At 42.6% G+C, this 21261-nt stretch overlaps 1 protein-coding gene across 2 annotated transcripts; it reads right to left on the reverse strand.

Annotated features, from left to right (window-relative positions):
* Positions 1-5001: 5001 nt before the first annotated feature.
* Positions 5002-19854, reverse strand: slc2a15b (solute carrier family 2 member 15b). Of its 2 annotated transcripts, none has more exons than XM_034600297.1 (12): positions 19810-19854; positions 17788-17886; positions 13882-14042; positions 13598-13722; positions 12745-12890; positions 12004-12136; positions 11624-11811; positions 9743-9853; positions 9176-9277; positions 8556-8631; positions 7225-7352; positions 5002-5851 (listed from the first exon to the last, which is right to left on the reverse strand). In XM_034600297.1, the coding sequence occupies exons 1-12, from the start codon at positions 19852-19854 to the stop codon at positions 5624-5626; spliced, it is 1542 nt and encodes a 513-aa protein (XP_034456188.1). In that variant the 3' UTR covers positions 5002-5623. The 2 variants fall into 2 exon arrangements, with proteins under 2 accessions (XP_034456188.1, XP_034456194.1); XM_034600303.1 differs by having other exon boundaries at positions 5002-5848; positions 7222-7352.
* Positions 19855-21261: the final 1407 nt, after the last annotated feature.

Below are 21261 nucleotides of genomic sequence, written 5' to 3' on the forward strand. Positions count from 1 at the left end.
GCAGGTCAGTGCCACTGTGGATGGAGGGGAGAGACTCTCTTCCCCCACCTCCGCCTCTCTCTCCCTCTCTCTCTCCTCTCTGTCCTGTTATCATCAGTGTGATGGAGACATCATCATCGCCTCCTGGGAGTATAAATAGTGCTGGATCAGGTGACAGTGCCAGCCCTGGCCTTTGATGGGAGCTTTAATTTCATGCCTAATTTCTCTCGGCACAGAGAGGATCGATGCTGCCCTGCTTGTGCTCCCTATCCCTCTGCTTCCCTCTGCTGCAAAGACAGAGAGCAAAGAAGGACAAATGCTCACTGCTGACTGATGTGCACGCACCGAGACATTTAGCTTACCTGTAAACACACGTGTGCGGACATCCTTCACAGGCCACAAAGATGGTGACAGATAGAGGAAAATGCCAGGTTAAGAAGCATATGGCGAGATCCTTTTCCGCTGCCACAGATGACTTCAACAATCAATACAGCCGGAACAGATGGCTTTGGAAGTAAGAGCAACAAGCAAAATATAGCACCTGTGTGTTGTGTGTGTTACACATTGCCATGGTGATAAATATAAGCCCTCTGTCCCCGCTCGCAGCCCCAGGGAGGCATTGAACTCTAGCCCCTCCATAATGACTTTGTCTACCTATCGATCCGGCTATGATCCATGTACTGTAATTCTTATATCATCAGCCCCGGCACCGGCAATAACTCCAAGTCATATTTCGGGGCCTCCCGTCCGCTTGACAACTTAATGATGCAGGGGTCCTTGCCGAGTTTGGACTTTTACCACCCCCTCCACCCCCTCTCCCTCTCTTTTCCTACTGCTCCTTCCCCTGCAGGGCTCTAATTTCACCTTGTTCTTCCAGACTAATATCAGCACAGGCACAGAGAGGCTGTTCTCTCTAAGGCCTTCCCACTTTGAACCACACATCCTCTCCTTTTCACCTCTGCGTGTTTGCAGTATAGCACAGGGTTAGTGTCTGGGACTGCTGTGCATCTGTCTCCGATTTGGAGCACAGCCCCTGCAGGCTCCTGAGGAGTCTCAGGCGTCCCTCTTTAGACCCTGTTCTTTTTCTCCCTTTGAGCCACAGCTATATTTCATTGTCATTTCAACCCTCTCTTCCTAGCCTGGATGTAATAGCGAAAGATATATGGGCCCCTGCTTCTGCGGCCTTCTGAGCTTCCTCAGCCTTTTATAAAACACTGTCAGAGTGACAAAACAGCAGCCCTTGGGTATTCGGGCACAGATGCCCCCTCATCCCAAGGCAATTTCTCAATATCCTGCGCTGATCCTTTTAGCAAAGAGATAACATCTGGGTCCTTGGACAGGATGAGTTGGAACAGTCATCCTAGACAGAGTCGTAGCTCATCTCTATAGCTCTGTCTGCCCATAAGCCATAGGCTGTCTGTCAGCTCTGTTTTTATAAGAGCTGATTTAGGGAGCAGCCCTTGAATCCTGCTCCAATAGAAAACTACAGGAGCATGCAGGGCTGATCCAGCACTGACGCACCTGATACGGCTAAACAAGGAGCTCCAAAGTGTCGGAGCAAGAATTCAAAGAGGGGGGGGGGGGGCTATGTGTGTGTTTTAATTCACCACCGTCTCTGTTATAAAGAGTCTAATGATGTTCCACCTGGCCGCAGAGACACATAACAACCCTATACCTCTGAGACGTGGCCCTGATTGAGATGTGAGTAAGAGAGAGCAGGAGAGTGGGGGGGGGGGGGGAGCAGATGAGGCTTTGCAGACAATTAAAGCTGCATGTGTCTGTCCTGGCTCCTCTACTTTGTTCCTGTCACTCGGCCTCATCCCCGGTGACATCCATCCTCCTCTTATATGCATCTACCTCATTTTCCTTGCGGCTCCCACAAATTCTATCTTCTCCTCATCTCCATCTCTGCTCCTCCCCCCCCCCCCCCCCCCCCCCCCCTCTCTCCCTCTCTCCCTCTCTCTCTTTATCTCTCTCTCTCCCTCTCTCTCTCTCTCTCTCTCTCTCTCTCTCCCTCCCTCCCTCCTGTACTCCGCAGCTCTCTCTCCCTCCCTCCCGCCCTCCCTCTCCCAGCCTTAATTGGGAGTCAGGGAGAGCAGTGGAAATCGCATTAACGCGGGCCCTGCCTGGGTGTGCCATCCATCTTCTTTTTTATTACGCCGCGCCGGGGCTGCCTGGGCGCTGCCGTTCGATTTGTCACCGGCCTCGTTCGCTGATAACAGGCATTTGTCATCGCCTTGCCTCCCTGTTAATGTTATCATCTCCTCCCTGACAGCCGCCCTCCGCCGGGGAGCGCCGGCGACAAAGCACATCCGTCAAGCGAATATTTCCACGGCTAAGGGGACCGCACACTGCAATAAGCCACATTAAAGCACTTATGAAGGGTGCGGGCACGCAAGTGCGCGCGTCTGTGTGTGTGCATCTGCGTGCGTGCACTGGTGCGCGCTTGGCACTGTGCGCTGCGTGCGCATACGCATCCTTGCAAAGACGCACGCACACTCCAGGAGCGTGTAGTGCGCTTGTCGAGGTGGGGGCCGACAGGGAGAGGAGGAGGTAATTTGTTGCAATTAATTACGCGGTGAGTGTGGCTTTGTTATGTGGGAGAGCATTTTATCTGTTGGAATGCTTCCTTCTCCAGACTGTGATGCTATTTGTTTGATTTATAGCTTCTGCCTGCCTGAGGCGGGGTGAGCCTGCCTGTGTGTGTATGTGTGTTTTCACATGTGCACAATACTGTGGCATTATCCACAGAAATATACTGTAGTCTCGGTGACAAGGAGCCCTTTGTTTGGGAGTGATGTTACATATGAACAGCCACACAGTCCCTGTTTGTGCACCCCCCTGCAGGACTCACACTCTCCTATGTCCATTTGTCATTCAGCAGCAAATCACCAGCACCAGAGGTTGACCTTCCATCGACCACCGTCGCCCGAAAGTGCAGCGACACCCAGATTTACTGCAGCACACCCCAAATACAATTCAGAAGTGATATGCTGATGTTTCTAACACAAGCCCAGTCGACCCTCCTCTCCTCTCGTCTCTGTGGTGTCAGGACAAGCTGGGATGTGACAACATTTATCCGTTCTGCCTCAGCCGGGGGTTTGCCGGGGCCCCTCTGCAGGGGCTGACAGATGCATCAGCCAGCCTAAAGGCAGTGGGAAGGCATGAGAGAGAGCGGGGCGCCGCTCACCACCCATCCTTCAACATACTGTATGACTCCCAAATTTGCCAGAAAACATCACATGGTGTAGCAAATCTGCAACCCTGGCAGATAAGTGCAGCCATGAGATGATGGCATCATCACCCACTAAGAGAACAGTGCTTCATGTGACTCCCTTCACATTGTGATCACACGGTTGAAAAATACCCTCTGAGGAAGATTTCTAGGCCAAAGAAAGCTCCACTTCACTGAAATGCAGCTCTTCCGTAAGCATTTGCAACCCTAGACAAAAAACAAGATTATGTTTAATTAAAAATAGATCAATACAGTGAAGAGCTGCAAGCATGTTGATTGGTTTCCTGTCTCTTACAAGTGAGGTGCAAGGCATTTACAGATGTTTTCTTCTCTATCAAAAGGTCACATGTTGTCTGTTTCCAATCAGTCATTCCCAGAATGAAACAGTCTTCATGAAGGCTGGAGAAGTCTTAAGAAGACAATTTAATCACTTACCTAGAGTCAAATCAAGAGCTACAGATCTCTGGACCACTGCAGACTTATTAAAAAGGGATAAGCCAATCAATAAATCAATAAAATAGATAAATACTTGATAAAAACATACTGTTTTTATTTACATTCTTATACCAGCTCCATAAAACACACGTAAATCTTGAGCAAACACTCTCACCCTATAGGTGCACTTAGTAGCTATTCTGGAGTTTTTGATCGTTTATAATTACCAACAAATAGAGCAGCAGATGTTTAAAGTCCCACCCCAGCAGATTATGACACCCCCAGAAACTCCTCTTTGTTCCTCAAATAGGTTTGTCATGAAAAAAATCCCCTCCACGGCACTGAAATGGCTTAAATGTAACTCTACACATTCCTTCCTCCTATTGGATCTATGAATATGCTACTATGTTCACAGTCACCCCACCCTCACAGCGCCACCTGCAGCTGAGGAGACTTTTCCCAGCTACTGAACCCCACCCACAAGTTGACAGGATTGGTTTCTTAGGTTTGTGACATCACAACCCCTGGATGTCTGAATCCGTTGTTTTTAGCTCTCGCATTTGTCTACTGCAGTGTTAAGGTGGGAATAGTTAGCCATGGTTCTGACTGCTCTTTTCAAAATATATCTTTTGTCATATAAAAGCTAAAATATTCCAAATTTGATTTTCACTTGAGGGGACTTAATGTGTCTCTTTTTGTTGATGTTCACAATCAAGAAATGCGTTAACTCCATCTACTGATGAAGGTCCTGTAATATGACTCATAAAAGCAACTAAATGGACCTTGTGGCGAGACCTGTTTCCTAACCTGCTGTTTCCTGTGAAAATAAACTTTGCACTTTACAAGTATATTATTTGTTAGCCAATAATATAGCTGTTAGTTATCACGTTCAAACCCTTTAGAGAGTAAAGCGTGCTTTATTAGACTGTTGTGCCTTTATTTGTTTTTTGCTTCAGTTTGAATATAGGGTTTATTCAGGCGCTCAGTGTTTCCTCTCTATTTTTCTTCTGTAATGTCAGTGCTGGGAAATGTTTTACTTGGGTATTTGTTTCATGATGTATGGGTATGTGTGCTGTAATTGCAAGTGTGCAATTTTGTTATGTTTATGGTTGTTTTTGGTGAGAGGCAATAAAGCCAGACTGTGATTTTTAGCTTCTGTGTGTGTGGAGGCAACATCCAGTTATTGGCATCACCACAGCCAATTGAATGTGGAGTAAACATTGGCCCCAGAAGAAACTAAATTGTAGTGGTAGCTCAGAAAAGCTGTGCGCTGGTATTTTTGTGTGTTAGTCAGAAAAACAGTTTGCAGCCAAATTCTGCAGAATAATAAAGACGATAGAGATTTTCATGTTCAAACATCCATACATTTTTAATAGTCTTAATTTAAAATTATATCTCTCATTGTCACTCCACCGTATTTTATACAAAGAGGTCTTGAAAAACATGCAACAGATAAACAAAAAAAACCTTGAAAAATACACAGTACATGGATCAAACTTGTAAAGCTGATTTGTTGTGATATATTGATTCATTATAACTCTTTAACAAGCTTTACGAACATTATGCTGATGTCTGGACAGGAAATATGAGATGACTACTACAGTAGCCACAATATTCAGCTCTCTTATGTAAAAAAGAGACAAAATCACAGAGGGACGAAAAGAAATACAAAACAAACATGAGCTCAAGTTTTTGGTCAGGGCGTTCACCTTGAGCTCAACAGTGTAAAAATGCGACAAAAAGCAAATGTGTGACCATTTTAACCACTGAGGGAAACGAGGAATGCTACCTCATCACACGAATCGAAGCGCTGTTGTGATGTTGTGTATGATGCCTCCGTTTGTGTGCACTGGTCGTTGTTTCACGTGAAGCAGAAGATCCCCTTGTGGCCACAGTTCCACGTTTGTCTGGGCCATACTAATCAAAGAAACCTTCGTTGAAAGGTCCACCTCTACGTTCCTTCTCCATGGGCTCTTATTTTTCGTCACGGTGGCCGAGGGTTCCGTAGCCATTCATCATAGCCATTTTCAAATGACCGTTGGCAGTCATCTCCTCTTCATGTATGTTGTTCTTTGCAGCGAACATCTGACTGATCTCCATAAAGGTTTTGTTCTTGGTCTCAGGAATGATGAAGATGGTGTAGAGGGCCACGCCCACGCAGATCACGCAGAAGATCAGGTAACAGTAAGGACCTGTAGCCATCTGAGGAGGGAGGACACGCAGAACAACTGTGATTAAATAATACCAATACTTACAAAAAAGTGGGAAATGTCCAAGGGAACTAAAAGGAGACAAATATGAAGAATTCTGTCATAGTTAACTGACACTTTCCACCTCAAAACATCTCCTGCTTACTGCAAGGAGACATGAAATGTGGGCAAAAATAGAATCCATAGACAGTGACAGGTAACAGTTTGGCTAATAAAAGCTGCAATAAAAGCTGATCCAAATATGACAACAGAACTGGAAAAGCAGGCCATACTCTTGGTTTTATACAAACAACTTCAGATTATATTAATGGATGATCTTCAAAGAAATGCAGAAAAAAATTCAAGTTTAAAAAAAAGACACTGAGCAAAAATATGTATTGACTTGAGTCAGGTATTCACGTTTCTTTTTGCTTTGTTTTGGTCTCCTCCAACTCTCCAACAATAGCTGTCTCTTTAGCTACTGAATGCTCTGCTATGTTCACCAGTCAGCTACTAATGCTGTCTCTTAATGTCGTAATACAAATCACTACATTTGAGGGCTAAAAACCAAAACTAGCTGAAAGATGCTAAAATGCTCTGTTAAATGGAGGGAAAGCACAGTGTTGGGTTACATTTACATGTGGGATCGTCACTACAAGTGGCATCTTGTACACAAACACATTGTCACACATAGTTGTTAAAGCCTAGTATGAGAATGTTGATATGTGCAGCTTTAAAGAGGAAATTGATATTATAGAGAATAGTTAATTGGGCACTTTCAAAACACAACACGAGAACAAGGTTTTGTTTACTCTTCAATGCCACAGTCTGATGGGAAAATTGTAATAATTTTCATTGCAGAGATGGTTCAGGACAGGATGTTTAGCCTAGCACAAGGAGAACTGCAAGCATAGCTCCAAGTGAAAGAATAGTCGTCTGACTGCTCTGAAGCTGTTCTTTGTTTACGTATTTTCTGTGAAATTAAAACAGAAAGATTTAAGACCACATGGCCTCATAGCAAACTCATATTTTTAAGCTCTGTGTCCAGAATGTATGTGGGTTTGTGTTGTCTATTCCCACGGCTCAGGCTCTTGTTCTCTGGATCTGTTTGCCCATAATGCTGAGGATAATGAGGGAGAGCAAAGCTGCGATTTTAATTGGTAATTTTATTGGTGTTTTGGGAGTCACCTCTATTCGACTGAACCAGACAGCCCGTATGCCGTGTGTCTGACACTGAGCCATAACAGATCCTGGATTCAGAGTCAAGATGAACTCACCGCCTCACAATGCCAAACAAACAAAACCTTGGATTTCAGAATCATATGTCAACAGTCATACACTTTGACGCAAAACGCCTTCAGGGAAAAGAAAGAAGTTTGCTCTGACCTCTAGGAAGGGGAAGACGAAGCCGATGGTGAAGTTGGACAACCAGTTGAGGCAACCAGCCACAGTGTAGGCAGCCGGTCTGTGCGACTGCTTAAACAGCTCTGCCGTGATCAGGAACGGCACGCCAGCTTCGCAGGGGAGACAAAGTCATTTCATTTCACATTTTGACAACAGCAACAATCCCAGCTAATCATGGTTCACTCCACAGTCGGCTGGTTTGATCTAACAAGGCATCCCATCAAGCCGTCACAATACAAATCACATTTAATCACTCAGTGCACTTGTGTGAATCTATTGGGTGTTGTGAAATTAACTTCAACGTCTTCGTTCATCAATTAGTTTATCAATATTCCCACTCAGGACTGTTCTTTGGCAGTCATTCAAACCAAACAAAACATGAACAGAAATGATAGACATTCCTCAAGCGCCACTGTGCTATTATATTACTCTCCCTTTATTCTGCATGTACTTGATTATGTGATCATTATTCCTCAGCGTCCAAAGATTGACAAGAGAGGAAGATGTTTGTCAAGTTGGCGAAACTCCATCTCTGAACCACAAGGAAAAAGAAAAGCTTCATCCGGACTTGTGTAATTCATGAGTTTGATATGTTGGAGATTTTGTCTTTAAACACACAATCCCTCATTGTTAGGAGTGAAAGCTACGACGGAGAAATATACATTAGTAAAAGCTCTAATGATGAGCTTTTCCAATGACGTCCTCATTATCTGTGCATGATAATTGCATGGAGGAAGGTTTAATATCAGCAAACCAATAACTAGGCCGTAATTTGTCAACATCTGTGGTATGTATGGGGGGGGGGGGGGGTTTGTGCGAAGCCAATCATATTCATCATAGCTAACTTATGAACAATGAGCCATTAAAAGTCTAATTGCAGCGAGAGAAACTTGTACGCGTGCCGAAGTATGGATTTTGCCGACGTGACGGATGATGCTATGTAAACCACATTCGTCCCAATTCATCATCCTCGCAGGTCCGCTCAACGTGGCACCAACATTGTAAACTACTGCCTGTTAATTCACTTCACTCAACTTATCCGGAGTACAAATGGTGGTGGGAATGGATGTGGTGTGGCAGGTCTAATTTCCTCATTTACAAGACTAATGAAATACAATATCTCTTCACAGTCAGAGGAGGAGAAGGGAGGGAGGGAGGGCGCCTGCTGTTGTGCGAGCATCCAGCAGAGAGCAGTGCTACCTTGCACACAGGACTGCACAGATCTCGTGTGAGGAGCTGGAAAAGTTAAATGTGAGTGTTTGAAAAGAGTTTTCAGGTGAGAAGAGGAAGGGTGGATTCCTTAAAGTATTTACCTGGACCTATGCAGAAGCCTGCGATAATCCCAACAACGCAGCCCACACTGATGTAGCGCATGAAGGACAGCTGCGTCTGTGATTGGTCAAACACAAGTCACGAGTCTGAAGTCATGGGTTCAACTGAGTTTTTCATAATTATTCATTTTACTATATTTAATCATTCTGATTATATGTAACATGAGAGACATGATTAGTAGCATGTGAGGCTCCTGACCCTTACTTCATAATTACACATAATTACACACGTACAGTAATTAGTGTGTTGTTTGGTTTCATGTTGTTTCCTGAACTGAATATATGTGAATACATTTTACTCTTAAGCCAATAGGCTATTCTTAAAGATGTTTTTATTAAATATACATTAATTAATTAATAAATAAACACAAAATAAAAAGTATGTGAATAATGATAATATGTATTTATTATTATTAATAATGATAATATTATTATTAATATTAATAATAATAATAATATGATTTTGTAGTTTATGTAAATCATGTTAATTCGGTAATGTCCTTAACCCCAATAAACAAACACTGAACTGTTTGCCCTACGTGACAATGTGCAGATTAGTATAACATATTCCCACAGTAGCAGGACATGAGAGGACATTGTACCTGGAGGAGGACAGAAACAGTGATTCCTGCACAGCACACTCCCATGAAGAGGAAGCCGCCAATCATCAGAGGTCTCCTGCCCACACGATCGATGGTGAAACACTGAAAGAAAGGACAGAGGGGCAGGAGCTGTTGTGATTGGCTGGCAACGTTACACATCATCAAAAAATCGAGACACAGTAGGAAAGTTGAAGTTTCATGTTTACAGAGAAAATACAGGGATGTAAAACATTCATTTCAATAAGACAAACAACGATAGATAACCAAATAAAAACTAAATCCAAAGTATATGATCATTCATGACTGCATGTCAGATCCATCTTATAAACTCTACAACCATAAAGCCTAAATGTAGATATTCAATTCACAATGTAATAAAAACTGAGAAGAGCAAAAAATAATAATGAAAAGAATCCCATTTAAGAAACTGCTAATCACTTTAAACTATTAAAATAGTTGGACATTTTCTGTAAATTGACTAATGGCTTTTTAAGCAGAATATGAAATATATCTACGATGATGTTAATGTCAACTTAGTGTGTTTACAGTGTCATAATATCCACTCACCCCCAGCACCCCAGAGATGACCTCAATGGCTCCAGTTCCCACTGTTGTGTACTGAATATGAGGCTCTGGGATCCCAGCATTACTAAATATTTCATTTGTGTAGAACCAGATCTGAAATTGACAAAGATATGTTTATTAAAATGACAGACACACACACACACACACACACACACACACACACACACACACACACACACACACACACACACACACACACAGAGTGAGATCGACGCTTTGTCTTTTTTTGGGTCTTTTCTTAAAGAACCAAAAAGTGGCTCTTATCGTGAGTGATCACGATCATCAGGCCGAACATCACTTTTGCATTTGAGGTACGGCGCTTCATCAGTATGGACTCCTGACAAGTGCTCCCGTTGAAATTAATTTGTGTATGCTCATTAATCACACTTTGCTGATGCAACATCCATCATTGATGAGGTGTGGACAAGATCGTGATCGGTGTGGTTAAACGCTGTCTCGTTGATTTAGTAACCATACATGGAGCTTTTCATCACCATTGCAGCACTGAAGTATGCATACACAGACAATTAGAAAAAGTTATGAGTTGGTATCAGTTTTAACGCACGAGTGGTCTTATAAGAGTATAAGCATATGTTAATAGGATAATAGTTAATAATACCTAAATTTAAATCCTTTGAGTTTCTGTCAAACTGGATATTTTGCATTTATACACAGTTTTGAGCAGTTCCATCACAAAGGCATTAGATGCTGCTCAACACAGGAACTCACACGATTGCTGTTTCAAGCATCCTTCCAGATTTCTCTGATAATATTCAATCTCTCCCAGGCCAAACATAAGCTGTTTGTAGACCAGCTGACTGACTAGTCCCCTTGTGGGTCTCCATCAACATGTGGCTCCCAATTACACAGCAAGAGGGCGGCACCTTGAGGCACCATGCGCCTGTCTGAACCAACTTATCCATCCATCCATCCATCCATCCATCCATCCATCCATCCACCCACCCACCCATCCATCCATCCATCCATCCATCCATCCATCCATCCATCCATCCATCCATCCATCCATCCATCCATCCATCCATCCATCCATCCATCCATCCATCCATCCATCCATCCATCCATCCATCCAAGGCTGAGCTGTGAATTCTGTGTTTGAAGCTTGTAGGTAAGCGTCAGAATGAAGACTCACAGCATCACGTATGATAATTATAATTCATGATTTTTGCCTTTGCATATTCACCCATTTTCTGCCATAAGCCCTGTTCCACATATTTTTTCCCCAACACTATCTTGTGACAGAGTTGTCTTATCTCTCTTTGCAGGATAGCTGGTTTGGATTATGTTCAGTTATAAATACCCAAAGGTTGTGAGAAAAAAACATGCAGACTTCTAGGTTTTGTTGAAATATCATAAAAGACCTATTGTACAAGGCGCCTGGACTCATGGGCCCCTCCCTAATGAAAGGAGCCGTCCCGTGTTCCTGAGCGTAACATCTGGAACCGCGGGACTCGGCAGGGTGTAGCCCTGCTGGGAAATGATGCTAGCATGTGAGCAGCATGCCCAGAGCTTCCATCCACATGGAGCAATGAGTACAAAGATGTGTTTGACTTTGTGTGTGAGTGAGTGCGGCTGGACCTTCTTATGTGGGGTAACACTGGAGAGAGAGGACCAGGAGATAATGAGCCGTGGTCCTGTGCCCCCCTGCTCAGTCACTCAGTGGCTGCATGAGGGACTGTAATGTATGAACAGGAAGAGATGCAAATAGGAGGAGCACAGCTGGGGACTCCAGGAGCTCTCACTTTCTTATAATAACTGCACAGTCTCTGCACATCCACAACACACGCACACACACACATGCAAACACACCAAGACACAAAAGACAACAATGCTTCTTCCACGCACCGCGTCGATGCCTGACAGCTGCATGCCGACGTTGACCACCATAATGGTGATGACCTGCCAGCGGACACAGCGGTCCCTGAGCAGGCCCCAGACAGAGATGGTCTGGATGGACGATAAAGAGCGTTGCTCCTCCTGCATCTCCTCAACCTCTGCCTGGATGTCTCCTTTAGTACGGAACCACTTTAGTGCTAAAGAAAGGAAAAGAAAGCTTTTAAGATGTGACAATAAAATTAAAATAACAACAAGATGTAACTTTCTGTCATGATCTTTGAATAATTTTAAAGAACAAAGAGAAAAAAAACCTACATTGTTAAGACAAATTATGAAAGTCTTTTCTCGATGTGATCTAACAAAAATGAGAATACAATCCGCTTTCTGACCTGCAATGGTGGCGTGCACATTTCCCTTCTCTATCAACAGGTACCGTGGACTCTCTGGAAACCATGGCAACAGCATCACCTGGACTAGGGTAGGAAACACCACCAGGGACAGGAGCAGAGGCCAGTGCTGTTCCTGTAGGGAAAGAAAGCACGACACATTACTAAAAGCAACATTCAGCAGCTCACACTATGCCACTTATAATCATCATATTAAAAAAAACTTCTCAAAGCCAGAAAGTTATTCAGAGGCATCATTTTTTTAATTCCTCGTTTTATTTTAGCTGTTCCACACATTGGCACTGCTGTTTATCAGACATACTGTAGATGGGCAGATGAGGCAGATGTTCTACAGCATAAAAAAGAAAAAACTCAATGACAGGTGAGGAAAGCCAGACGCACAGCTAGACATGTTACATAAACAATTTTTGTATATAACTACAGAACAACTTCTTGTTATATTGTATAATACAACTTTTTTAAGCTAGTAAGTGATAAGAGAAGGTTGCATTCATGTATAGTTTCAGCCTCACTTCTGTGAGAAGATTCAAGCCTCAGAAATACACATCAGCTGTTTCTCTGTGTTTTAAAGTCCCGTGTGCTGCTGCTCACATCTGGATCACAATCTTTCAGGTTGCAGAAGGAGCAAGTCTACACTGAAGACACAGTAGGACGAGCTGCCTGAGCTGATGTCTCTGCCTGAAAACACCAGCAGAGGTCAAAGGCCTCGGAGGATTTTCCTACCTCTCCCAGCAGTTCATGGAGCCCCAGCACCTGAGCGATGAAGACGCCGAGACAGATGTGGATGCTGGGAACGAGGCCCAGGAAGCCTCGCAGGTTCTTGGGGGCGATCTCACCGAGGTACATCGGCACCACACTGAGAGAGATTCCTGTTGAAAAAAGTGTGATTACACACAAGCTCATGCTGTGATTTCTTCTTTGAGCGACTGTAACACTTTTTAGCTACGATAATTGATAAGATAAGAACTTGTGTATGAATAAGTAAGTATGAAATAGAATAAAATAGAATACAAGTCTAACTAAATAAAAAATACAGAGAATATGTACAATATAAACACCTTTCACTACAGATGAAAATAGTATTTGTAGAGAAACGTACTTCAGTGAAGTGCAGTGACACAAGACGATCACAGGGGGCTGTATACTGTATTTGTGCATTATGAATAAGAAGATATATTGGTTATAGTTTTTTGTTATAATTCCTGTCTAACCCTAACCCCTGCTAAAACACAATGAAACAATTATGCAAATAAGTCCAGGATTTGATCAACTCTACCCTGACAAAGGGATAGAATATTTGGGTTCGTTGCTGTGTTCGTTGCTCACATCGGCTCATTCAAACATTCTCCTGATTTTTTACAAGGGGCCTGGTCGGGGGCCCGGAGGTTCTCTCAAGGACGTTTGCGTTCCTTCATCCAGCCCCTCCAGAGAATGTCAATAGATTCAGTGCATCTCCTAAAGCAGTAATGTGCTATTGTGGCTTTGCGTCTACTCATATGCAAGAAAAAGTAACTTTTTTGTATTTGTTTAAATCGCTTCTAGTTTGTTTTCTTGTGAGGATGAATGACTGGCCCACCTGAGTGTATTCCCATGATGAAGCGTCCAAAGATGACCATCGCTGGCATCCGGCACCATCTGCTGAAGCCCATCATAGTTCCTGCTATAAACACCAGCACACTGGATTTCACCAGCGTCCCTTTCCTGTTTGGGCACACAGTCATCCCTCTTTATTCAATGAACTTAATGAATTAGATGTTTGTAACTGCCAGAAGCATGAGGATAATGGCATTTCAGAAATACAGACACACATTGAGTACTCGCAATAGTAACAAAATCATCCAAACACACACACACACTAACCTTCCATATTTTGTGACTAGTTTGCCCACCAGCAGGGCCCCCGTCATCCCACCAATAGCAAAGACGGACACAGTGAGGGAGTATAATACAGTGAGGAACTGTTCATCTGGAATCCAGTCGTAGGTATTGATGATTGACTCATTGTAGAAGGCTTTGATGTACTGGTGGAAAAAACAGTAAATGAATTAAGTTCATCTTAACATTTCCCATCAGGAGAATAGATACATGTATTCATTACAACGAGTGCAGTGTCCGTTCTAAACCTGCCTGAAATACTCTGGAGCTACTTCAGAATTATTTGTTAGTGAGTCTTCCTCAAACAGTTCGACAATATACTGTCACTTTTTAGGGTTTGTGTGCTGGACATTGTGCACAGGGATTTTTGTTAACAGTCTATGGTGCAGAGTGAAGTTAGAAAACTTTGTGTTCATCCTACCAGGTTTATCTACGGTGAAGATTTCATAGTCAAAGTTTTTCATTAAAAGAAACTAAATTTGCTTAATTACTGTTCACGGGTGTGGATTATTTGTAAGTTTGAATGATTTACTTTACTGCTGTAATTTTTAATGCCTTACATGTCGGCTATTTCTGAGGTCTGTTAAGCAACCGACACATCTTCAGACCCAAATTCACAACCTTTCGAAAATAAAAGATCTGTAATTCCACTCAGTATAAAACATTGCAGCAACAAACCCTCTGTTGTTCTTTTACTTTGAAGACAAATTGCCAAACAGGAAGTGATTCTGTGAATGTTGTTGCCATGACGGAGGTTAGCACCCATCTGGGTTCGGTCGGTCTGTGTCTAATGTGGTGGAATAAAAATGATCAAATTATCAAAACAATGTTGCTTGCGGTTTGACCCAGTTATGGACCACTGTTGTAGTCTATCTGAGGACCTAGAGGAAGACATGTTCAACTCAGTCCACAGACTGAAGGCACACTGCCCCGCCCCCACTAATTGCTACAGAGCGCTGGTTGCTTGTTTATTAAATTTGTATTAATATCGATCGTGTCACATGTCCAAATCACACCATAATCAGCACTGTACTTTGTCTGGCAATTTACAATAGACGTACCAGGTGTGAAGCCAAATAGATGAACGGTTTGAGAGATATGCACATACAGACGTTTGTGTTGTTATCCTCGAGGTGTGTTACAAAACATGTAGTGTGAGGGCTAACAGCAGCAATATCCATCAAATTTCATTCGGGTTCATCTGACAGTGAGGTGTCCGCTGGGATCAGACTGTCCTAGAGAATCCTCTACATTAAGAATCAAATTTATCTCGAGAGAATCAATTAATTCATACTCAGGGATAGAAACGGAAAAATGTAAAAAAAAAAAAGTTTGTGTCATGAACGTTTGTGCACTTCTTTTTTTTTTACATCTTGGGAACGACGTATAACAGCGTTTATAACACATTCATGATGTCGAACATGACTCGTTGGGGAAAGAAAACTGAATTCAATCTCCTCTACTGGCAATGGGAAAGGAGTCGATTGCCCACCTATACCTGCTGAAAGAGACAAATTATTCATCAATAGTTGCCGTTTCCTCATACTAAAACGATATCTCACAGCAGGAGCCACAACATTTTCCTGTTCTGCTCTGTTCATTCATTGTGGTGTCACTTGATGTCAGTGCAGAAATAGTATCTCATAAGTACTATTCAGTTACATTTTGGATTCCCTCTCCTTAAGGCACATGACAAGTCAGTGAGGAAGTGGAAATGATGCACCAGTCAGGAAAAAACACTAATTAAAAGTATCTCCTGACTGATGTAACTAACTGTTCCTGCAGTAGAGACCTAACTCATGTGATAGTAAAAGCATGGTGAGGGTTCATAACTAACACACGGGGAAATTCACATGCGATCATCTGACTCACCCTGAATGTTAGCAACAAGCTCCTTTGCTTTGAGCTTTGAATTATCAATGGAACTGTTGGAACAAATGAGTGCAGTAAGAAAGAATTCAGGTTAGGACTGACTGTTGCTTCCAAACTCAAAGTAACCTCCTAAGAGGACAGGCTTTTGTCGAGGAGGTATCCGTCAAATCAAATAACAAGTTAGGAGTTGAGCAGGGGCGATGTTGAAGTCATGTGACAGCGGCGTGGTTTGTTTATAGCCTCACATTAGTTTTTTGCTGCTGTTCATTTGTGAAGATTATCCCGCTGAACAAACTGTGTAAGTAACCGGAACCTTTTGGTCTCAGAGCTGAATTTCCACAAAATGAGAAATTCCATTGGCTTTTTGTCAAATGTTACCAGAAGATGCAATCGATTACCACGACACACAAAGTCAGACAATCAAGTTTTAGGGTCAAGTCTCACCTCTCCCGTGATGAAACCGTCTGCCAAACCTAATGTTAAATTTGGAGGCCACCAGCGTAACTACTGTCAGATGACACACAGTGGTGACTCCAACAAAGAGACTGAAGTCACATGGACCATGGTTAAAGGTTTGGCCTCACTGTATCAGAAGTAACTTGGAATGAATGAAGAAAAGCTCTTCTCAGTCGTAGCTTTTTATTCGGAAAGGAAAACATTTCTCAGTTTGTAGAAATCTGCATGGTACACGTGAGAGGGGTAGAGTGAGAACCACATGAAAGCTGGTGCTTGTCCTATGTGCTTAGCTTAGCTTCTAGCTTTAGGGATGCTACGGTGAAGATTTCATGCTTTCTTACAGAGAGTTTTCGGAGAAGCTTGAAACCACTCTTACTGTACATCTGTGTGTTAAATACACAGCTGGAGTTTAGAGGTTAGCTTAGCTCAGTGGCAGGAGGAAAGAGCTATAGCTGTGCCATGGGGCATAGTTCTAGCACAATAAATTTTCATTTGTACACTTATGTTTGTACGCAACATAAAACAGCAACTTTATTCTCAAAATGAAATAAAAACTCATTTGATTTACTTCTACTTTATTATCAATTATCATTGTCATTGTCCACCCAGTTTTGTTGGTGGAAGTCTATCTCTCATCACCAGTTGGAAACTGGCCACGTCATTCTCCTCTAGTGAGAGCGAAGAAAAAGGGTGCGAGATGAGGAAAGTTTGAAAGTGAGGAATCACGAGCGAAGCAGCAGATGCAGCTCTTTTCATGTTAGTGCCTCTTCAGAACATAACATGTGGCACTCATCCTCCCATGCTTCAATGAGAGGGCCGTCCATGGCCAAACAGGAATGGTTCACAGCTTAGTCACCGCACCGCAACAAATCCAACATCGAAGGAACAGAACAGAGTGCATCATAGAAACGACAGAACATCGATGACACGGTGAGGTGCACAGCGGCTTCTAAATTTGATACACAGGGCCACATGCCTCCACATGACAATGATAAAAAAAATATCTGATTTGTAGTCGGTCCTCTGGGGATAGCCACAGAGGAGATATGGAGTAGCAGTGGGAAAACGTAGCCGGCCAGGGGGGGTCCAGAGGCATGTCCCCTGTAAAACATTACCGACCTGGGGCCTAACATCACGATCCTGTCATATATACTGACCTCTTTGGAAACATGTAGGGAATTATTGTAAAGGAGAATTAGGCTTCTTGTGCATTCTTACTCATGTCTGCCAATCAGAATTTTTTTAATTAAGAATAATTCAATCTTATATGTTTCATTCTAGCTTCCTTTTGAGCCATGTCTTTTCTTTTCCTTCTCTTCTGTACTGACATATTCCACGCCAATAGACAGTAGGTCAAATTAATAAAGTAGCCAACTGAACTGAATTGACTAATCCAGTAGTCGACTGTTTGGCCAGCAGCCAGCGCTTAGGAAGCTCTGTGTGCATTAACTTCTAAAATTCATTTTAAGCTTTGGGGGGATCAAACACCATCCATTATCACCCCCAGTGTACATAGGCCTACTTAAAGAGATGAAGCTCTGTTGATGTTGTAATGACACAAACCTGTGCAGGAGAGTTGACCACAGCTAAGTTGTATCCATAGAGCATGGAGCTGCCGAACGAGGACAGGAGAGCCACTGCCAGCAGTGACCTTGTGAGAGACTGAGGAAAAGAGGAGGAGAAAGACGAGTGAGAAACAGACAAAAAAGGCCCTGAGGCCAATTTATTAAAGCAAAGCAAGAAAAATCTAATGACATCCAATGTAAAATGAGATCAAACTAGATGACTTGAGTATTAAGTTAAATTGTGTGTTTATAAAATGTTGTCATTGGATTGCCTAATTCAAAATACTAGAGACTGATGGATATGGATTTTTGGGGACTAATGACGATATGATATGATTAACATGTAAAAACATAAAAATATTGGACATGTTTAAAAAGAAACATTGACAATAAATCCAAACTCATCGTTATAAACCCCTTATAACAGATGTATTGTATACAACTAAAAAAGAAAAAAAATGCAACCAAATATCTACAACCTGAATCTTTTTTTACATAAGATCTAAACATAGATGCAAATATTTTCGGCATTGTTTATTCTGTAAAATAAAAGTTTTTATATTGGTGCATATCAGGAAACATAAACGCAGATACTATGTCAGTGAAAGACTCATCAGCTGATTATTATTGGCCAGCTGATAAACTGGTCTGGCTTTACAAAATACTGTGAATTGAATTGAAAAGATGAGTTTAATGATTTAAACTTTAATCCTGTGTCCATTTCTACTGTTTTCTATTGACTGTATGTGCATTTAACAGTGTCAGTCTAAGGGTATAAGCTGCATATGAGTCTGAGATCTTTGGACTTTGCAGCAGATCTGTATGAGCACTGAGCAACACGTGTCTGAATCAGAAAAAGGGAAACAAACCCAGGACTGGGAACAGGCCAGATCCCATTAGCCTGCTCTGTTTGATCATAACACGTTCATAGCACATTGAAAGAGCTGAACAGTTCTCTGCTCATGGTCAGTTAAATCCAAATACAGATTTACTGCTGAGGCCCAACTGGAGCTTTTGTCGCACTTCAAGAAAATAACGCAACTGACAACTAAAGATGACTTAAGTTTTCTACACGGCAAGGGGGGCTCGCAAATGTTAACCATCAGGTGCATACCAGTGAATAACCTTTGAGTAAATATCCAAAGTCACATGAGCCCCCACCCTGTGTAATGGGGTCAGTGTACAATAGTTTCATCAGCATTGGCCTGGAGCTACCCTCTTGGCTGCCGTCCTAGATTCCAACACCCCGAGCTAAGCTGACCTCCAAGGTGGAAGAAAAGCAGGATTATCATGTGTTTTTGAATGTTCTTACCTTTAAATGGTGCATGAAGGAAACTGGCATGCAAGCACAAATGACCACAAACTAACCCCACATCAAAACCCCACAGATCCTTATTAGCTCTGTGCATAATTTGGGTCGAATGAGTGTGTTTATGTGAATATGTAGGATGTTGGTGTGTTAATGGCCAGAGAGCAGAGAGTTCCTGCTCTGGCCAAACAAGGACAGCACAGAGGCCTTAAAGAAACCTAATTTAGCCTAATGGAGAGAGTGATACGGCTACACGTGAAAATAGCTCATGGCAGACAATGCTGCCCAGTGACCATGACATTAGGCTGATTATCTGTAAGATCCGCAGCTCTTCACATGTGAGACGACATCACTTGGGTCAAAGCTCTGGGCAGCCATGTTGAAAACTTTGACTAAAGTCTTTGGTCATTTTTGTTTGTTTGTTTGTTTGTTTTAAAAAAAAAAATACATTTAATCTAAGAAATCTGGAAATTTTAACATCCTGGTAAACCTTCCCATGCCAAAGGTTGCTAGGCAACATTGAACCTAAACCACACTTTTTGGATTATGGGTTAAAATACAATGTGTATATTGATATTTCTGTTTTTGATCATGATTTTTCTAATATGATTAAAACGTTGATTGATCATCAAATCAGTGAATCAAACACCAGTCCCTCCTGCCTCCTCAGCAACTCTCTTGTCGTTTACAACACGCGCACTGATCACTCACCCCGTGCATTTTCGCATCGCTTCCCGGTAACAGTTCCTCCGCCATTTAAATCAACAATAATTCCCTCTCGTGTGTGATCTGCTCGTTGGCGATGAGCAGCAGCGCATCGGCAAAACTTTTCACAACTCCTCCGGCCAGCATCCCACATATGTAGCCGTCAGACATGCTCCTGTGTCACGGAGGAGGCGTGTCGGTGTTGCTGGGAGGAATCAAACCAGCCACTCTCCAATCACCGGAGTGGGACCGTCCCAGCGCGTGCGTCGTCGTCCCCGCCAGCAGCGGTCACATGAGACAACTGGTCGGTCTCGTGCCCCAGACGTCAGTTTGACTGACTGAGTGCAGGGCTGTTCGTAGGATGTGTGAACATCAGGGACAGGGCTTAGACCCAGGGGCACCTTCACACAGAGGTGGGTGGGGGTCTTAAAACTTTGAACATGAACTTTGAGATCAAAAATGAATCCTCTTTGAAAACACTTCTACCCACTTTTTGAGAGATTGAGCATCCCTGATATTATATCTATTATAAAATGAGTCTTCTGCTCTGTCCTCTTTCTTTTGCCCATAAAATGTTCTTGAGTTCAATTCCTGTAAGTTTCAATAGAGATGTTTCATGTTTCAGGTTTCAGGTTTCAAGTGTCAAGTTTTATTTTTCATGTGTAAGTTAGCACAGAGTCAACATACAATGAAAGGTGTTGGGAAGAAGAAGCCAGCCAGCTCAGCAGGGCAATAGTTAAAGTCAGGGAGAAAAGTAAAAGAACAAAAGTTTGCTGAACTGGCTTGGAGCTCTCGTTGGTGCAGCCATCTCTCAAAGGTTATAGAGATAGTGAAGTTAAAACACTGAAAATGACCATTATTGTGCATCCAAGCACATCTCCACACTCTAGCATCATATTGCCTGAAAAAATTGGTCTTAAAGATGTAATATTACCTACGTTACAGGCACTATTTTGTTGACTTGTGTACTTACATTATCATTATCAACATTATATGTTCATAACCAGAGAAATCCCCAATTTTATTTAAGGTAACGGTACGTTTACACTTTAGTCGACTTTTGATTGCATCATATGTCTCAAGAGAAGTTAAAAAAGTGAAGTGGAAGGAAATAACAGCCAAGTGGCTAACTGGCTAACAGTTAGCCACTTGGCTGTTATTTCCTTCCACTTCACTTTAATGGATCATGATTATTCGTTGCTGTTTGCTGTGCGGGAAAAAAGCTAACCAAGAAGATTACGGCACAAGGAATAGTGGTGAATACAACTCCCATGATCCCACACTGCTTCACAATATCATCAAAACAGGTCTTGTGTTATTGTCTTGACTGAGAGGAAGTAACATATGCACATATGTTTATCTAATTGCTGGCACTGTGTCCAGCCTGAAAGGACTGCTCCAGTCCCAGTCAAAAGGTCAAACCCACTTCACACCCTAATTTAATTGGACAGTGACATG

Source organism: Hippoglossus hippoglossus, chromosome 1, assembly GCF_009819705.1.
Source record: "Hippoglossus hippoglossus isolate fHipHip1 chromosome 1, fHipHip1.pri, whole genome shotgun sequence".
NCBI lineage: Eukaryota > Metazoa > Chordata > Actinopteri > Pleuronectiformes > Pleuronectidae > Hippoglossus > Hippoglossus hippoglossus.

What these genes read in the sequence shown, in the direction of transcription:
- slc2a15b (XM_034600297.1), bottom strand. Translation starts at nt 19,854, where the DNA reads ATGGCGGAGGAACTGTTACCGGGAAGCGATGCGAAAATGCACGGG. An exon ending in TGGTCAACTCTCCTGCACAG is followed by an intron (nt 14,043 to 17,787) that starts GTTTGTGTCATT and finishes TTTTTCCACCAG; the next exon opens with TACATCAAAGCCTTCTACAA. An exon ending in AGGCTTCTGCATAGGTCCAG is followed by an intron (nt 7,353 to 8,555) that starts GTAAATACTTTA and finishes TCCCCTGCGAAG; the next exon opens with CTGGCGTGCCGTTCCTGATC.